General features: G+C 40.2%; 1 protein-coding gene across 1 annotated transcript; it reads right to left on the bottom strand.

Moving 5' to 3' along the window:
• Nucleotides 1-373: 373 nt before the first annotated feature.
• On the bottom strand, nucleotides 374-2,589 carry LOC121316782 (transmembrane protein 121). Its single transcript, XM_041251968.1, has 2 exons — nucleotides 1,945-2,589; nucleotides 374-1,598 (listed from the first exon to the last, which is right to left on the bottom strand). Exon 2 carries the CDS (start codon nucleotides 1,463-1,465, stop codon nucleotides 515-517), a length of 951 nt encoding a protein of 316 aa, XP_041107902.1. The 5' UTR covers nucleotides 1,466-1,598; nucleotides 1,945-2,589; the 3' UTR covers nucleotides 374-514.
• Between the last annotated feature and the right edge of the window lie 1,524 nt (nucleotides 2,590-4,113).

Below are 4,113 nucleotides of genomic sequence, written 5' to 3'. Positions count from 1 at the left end.
AAAAAAAAAAAAAAAAAAAAGATACATAGCACCCCTAGGTCTTGAATGGTGAAATTAATTTTAGGCAATACTGCGTTTATTTCAGCATTAATACATATTCTACCATTGTGTGTTTTATAGACATGAACGCTTTGAGTATTAAACCAGTGCAAGTACACAGACACATCACGTTAATACACAATACTTTATGAAAGAATAACATATAAAAAATCATTTTACACTATAAAACTTTTAAAATAGCTGTCTTTTGTTGAAAGAATGTAATTAAGGTATACAACACATCAGAACCTACTCCCCCCTCCTCCCCCCCCCCACCCCCCCCATCAGTAGTTATTGCTAAAAAACTGGAAGGTAAGTATGAATTAGGCCATGAAAGAAACAAACCACACGAAACCATCTTCTTGACTTTGTTTGATGACATACTGTACCAGCTACCACATAAAAAATATCCTCTCAACTGTAAAAATATCCCGTCCATCCTTCAACACTGTCCGTTTAATCCCAGAATCTTATGTCATGTGCTCTCACATCCAGTTACCCCGGGCAATGCCATTTGATTTTGTACATTCACTGGAGGCGGGGCCGGTAATGCTTGGTTGTGGGGTACAGAGTTCTTTTGAAGTTCGATTGCCAAGCCAGGAGGGGCCCTTTGCAATTGCTTTCTATACTGTACGAAACTACAGGTCTTCAGGAGGATAGCCAAGAAGTTCTTTCCCATGAGGATTCCTGACACTGTAGCATCCCGGAAGATGATCAGGTTGCCCCCTCGGATGAAGATGGTGATGAGGTTTATGGTGACCAGGCTCAGTATGGGGTACAGCATCATCTTGTGTGGCACTATATTGATCCCCTGCATGCTTATCTCACTCAGAGACACGCAGGGAAGGATCAGTAACAAAATATAACAGTAAAAGAACATCAGTCCTTCGGCCCACAGGGGGAGCCCTTTTTTCTGTGGCTCCCATAAATTGGCTTGTATATCCAAAATATCCAAGAGGTCCACCACCACCCAAAAGAGTCGGTTCCTCAGCTCCTCCTTCTTCTTGAAGGCTCTTATGTACTCCATGTGGTCGATGGCTGCCAGGAGTACATACAGGGCAGGGACGCAGATGGACAGCAGGAGCGTCAAGGCTTTCCGCGCAATGATGTCAAGGCTCTGCCTGTCTGCCTTATAGTTCTGATAGATGAAGTAGACTTTGATCTCCAACACGAAGATGTAGAGGAACCACAAGATCATGGCGTAACCTCTTTTAGCAGTCCTGACCTCCGCTCCCACCCACAGGGCCACGTAACGAAGGATGATGAGGAAGCAGAGGTCCCCCACCATTACCATGATGGAGATGCCTATCTTCCGTGGCCCTTGGTTCTGCTCTACAAGATAGGCATCCATTAGCACCATGCTGCCCATAATGAGGATAGTGGAGAGGCACATGTGAGGCTTATTAGCAGGTGGGGGAGGTACCATTCTTGAAGGAAACTCCACAGACAGGTGAAAAAGAGAATCTGAGACTGTCAACTGCCGCTGTGTTCAGTGGTCAAATTGAAGATTTTTGGGGGGGTTGCAGTCACCTCCTGATTTACTGTACAGCAAACAACGCCTGTAGAAATGTGTAACGACAATAACAAAGGCAAAAAAAAAAAAAAAGTAATTTCATTCAGATTTGTTAGGTGTCAGATTATACACCTCTGACTGGATTCATTTTGTACCTTAGACACTCCAGGTTAATCCAGTGACAGTGATTGAACACTGCTATTTAAATAAAGTTATTTAATGCTATTTAAATTTCAAAGTTAGTCTTCCGAATACATTTGAAACGTCAGTGCATTTCTTGTGCTAAAGGATTTTTTTATTTTTCCCCCCTCTCAGAAATGTTGATGTTTCGCCATTAACATTATGGAATGTATAGCATGGGAAGCGAACTAGAAAAAATAATCAGTACTTACGATTTTCTGAGTGTTACCATAATAACTTTCTAGAAAAGGTTAAACTGAGACAGCGAGCATCTGTAATCCATTCATAGGCTGCAAAAATTACAGGAAGAGAAATCCATTTAGGTTGGCTTTTTAATCCATCGGAATAAAGCACATAAGTAGCAGGAACTAGAAAACTGCAGTTAAAAAAAAAAATCCTTCCCTCACATGTAATCCACTTTAAAATGCAGACTGCAACCCTTTTGAAGAAGCCTTTGAAGACAGTTTTTTTTGTATTGCACTGTCGAATAACTAAAATCACTGAACTCCTACTGCTCTGGTATGTTACAGTACTTGAATAAAGTAAAATAATAAAAAAAAGTTACTAGATGCCCAATCTTACAGAAAGAATTGTCTTCTGCACTTTTTACATTTTTTTTATTTCAAAGTCTACACAGCTCTGACAGCAAGGGGCAGCTACCCATGGCAGCAGTGGGATTTGATCCTTTGAAAGCTGATAGCGCACAGGCATAGTTTTCCCTGGTCCCCTTTGTGGTTCATTTGTAAATGTAAATCTCTTAGCTGCTCACAGAGGAAAAGACCCTCCTGGCAATCACGACCAGAGTCATTTCTATTCACCTCCAGTTGTTACCAGCATGACCACATACATTAAATAAAAGCAATAATCTGACCCCCCCCCCCCCCCCCCGCATAGCATCCTCAGGAGGAAAAGGATCAGAATCGAAGCTGGAAGTCCGACGGTACACTTGCTTGGCTGTACAGCTGCCCTCCCTTTCAATCCTGAGGCTGAAGTGGCTGTAGCTTCTTTAGCTGCTTTCCTCCCCATGTGAAGATATCCTCGGTCTACACGCCCAGCTGCAGAGAGTTGTAATGCTAACCCACTTAGTGCAGGCAAATATAGCTAAAGCATTTTAATGAAAGAAAACTTTTCTTCCCCACTCCTGTCTTGTAATCCAATTTTATAGCTGCTGTTTTCATTCTCCTTGTTATCTCCTTGGAATGATTTGATTTTCTGGTTCCCCTCCCTTAAGGAACACAGTTTTTTTTAATCAAGCATAGCTAACAAACAAACAAAAAAAGATAAAAAAAAACAAGTCTGTGAAGCACCAAGGCTGGATTCAGTATTACACTGCAGTCTAACTGTAAAGCAGTCAGGGTGAGGCACTTTGAATCTGCTGGAGCTTTAGCATTGATTGCGTGACAGAAAGCAGTGAATCAAATGAGTGAGTGGGCCACTGCAAGAGAGAGAGAGAGGGGAGGTGGGAGGAGGGGGAGCACTGTAATAAGAAATCTAATTTGCACATTTGTTAAAGAAATCTGAAGGAAAAAAACAAAATGCCCCAATTTAGATTCTAATCCCACTCTTTAATAGGCTCCCTGTTGTTCACAATATTGTTATTTATTTTAAAGAATGCATTTTGATTATCAGTATAGCAGCACCTGTGAATTTTAAAGAATGTTTTAACTTTTGATTTAGTATTTTTTTAGCATCATGTTCAGTTAAAGCAGTATTTCAACATGGGATTTCCAAAACTTATACTATAAATTGCTAAAAAATAAAGGTTATAATTTATTGTAAAGACTCTGTAGTATGTTCTATTGACCCTCCTATTGCTTAATGTATCCATGACAAACCTGGGGTGAGCTTACCACATGCTTCACTTGTCTTGTGTAAAAGGAACAGTACCCCACAAGCACAGATAGGTTTTCAACAGGGCAGGCCTGTGTATTTTAATCTGCAAAAAAAGAAAACTTAACTCCTTCCAGGAGTGCTAACTAAACTGTTGCAGGTCTAAGCTATAACAGAGAGCTAAGCTGTTTTTCAGTCAAACAAAACCCAACATTTATTGTTTAGAAGTGGATCAAAAACACTGTCCCCTTCCTCTCTGGTTCCAGCTCCCTGGCAGTCTCCCCTAATGGAGCCCTGAGCTCTCCTTTATAGAGTGTGGCTGCTCTCAATTATCACTAATTGTTCTATTAAAAAGCAGCCACATTCTCACATGTTTTGGCAGGTACAGGAATTAAATGGCCTTAATTTATCCAGCTTTCAGAGAGATACAGAGACAAGACAAAGTTAAGATATTTAATTAAAAATAGTCATTTTAATTTAATATATTTATGTTTGAAAAATGAACATTAAAAACGAGATTACACAAAGATTCAATTATATCATGAGAATTC

This window comes from Polyodon spathula, chromosome 6, assembly GCF_017654505.1.
Source record: "Polyodon spathula isolate WHYD16114869_AA chromosome 6, ASM1765450v1, whole genome shotgun sequence".
NCBI classification, from domain to species: domain Eukaryota; kingdom Metazoa; phylum Chordata; class Actinopteri; order Acipenseriformes; family Polyodontidae; genus Polyodon; species Polyodon spathula.
This window is presented reverse-complemented; position numbering and strand designations above follow the sequence as displayed.

Bases quoted from the DNA above. Each gene is read 5' to 3' on its own strand.
- LOC121316782 (XM_041251968.1), bottom strand. From the start codon at position 1,465: ATGGTACCTCCCCCACCTGCTAATAAGCCTCACATGTGCCTCTCCACT.